The 563-nt window shown below is 42.5% G+C and overlaps 1 protein-coding gene across 1 annotated transcript in view; it reads right to left on the minus strand.

The window, feature by feature from the left end:
* Positions 1-251: 251 nt before the first annotated feature.
* Positions 252-563, minus strand: part of LOC113225158 (polyubiquitin-like) — a 585-nt gene continuing 273 nt past the window's right edge. Inside the window, exon 1 of the mRNA XM_026456274.1 lies at positions 252-563. This exon is cut by the window's right edge and continues 273 nt beyond it. Coding sequence (XP_026312059.1) covers positions 318-563 — 246 coding nt within the window. The 3' untranslated portion in view covers positions 252-317.

Consider the following 563-nt stretch of genomic DNA (forward strand, 5'->3'; position numbering starts at 1 on the left):
CTATATTAATAAAATTAAAGTAAATAAATGAAGATGTTCTGAGCTTCTTGACTGAGCCTGATGCCACAGTAGAATGAGGCATGTGGGGTTCCTGGTTCTGAATATTTTTTATGTGAGCAGGTAACAAATATCTGGGGACTAGAAGGTAAACTGTGGTAGCTAATCTCTAAAGATGATCTGTGGCTTGCAATGACCCATAGAATATGGTGGAATTGGCACAATGCCTTTTAAGAGGACTTTAAAATCTTTACTTTTTTTTTTTTTTTTGAATGCAACAACTTTATTGAAAGAAAAGTGCAGTGAAATTTGTTGAAACCTTAAAAGGGGAAACTTAAGACACCCCCCCTCAAGCGCAGGACCAAGTGCAGAGTGGACTCTTTCTGGATGTTGTAGTCAGACAGGGTGCGTCCATCTTCCAGCTGTTTCCCAGCAAAGATCAACCTCTGCTGGTCAGGAGGGATGCCTTCCTTGTCCTGAATCTTTGCCTTGACATTCTCGATGGTGTCACTGGGCTCGACCTCGAGGGTGATGGTCTTGCCAGTCAGGGTCTTCACGAAGATCTG

Source organism: Piliocolobus tephrosceles, chromosome 14 (assembly GCF_002776525.5).
Source record: "Piliocolobus tephrosceles isolate RC106 chromosome 14, ASM277652v3, whole genome shotgun sequence".
NCBI lineage: Eukaryota > Metazoa > Chordata > Mammalia > Primates > Cercopithecidae > Piliocolobus > Piliocolobus tephrosceles.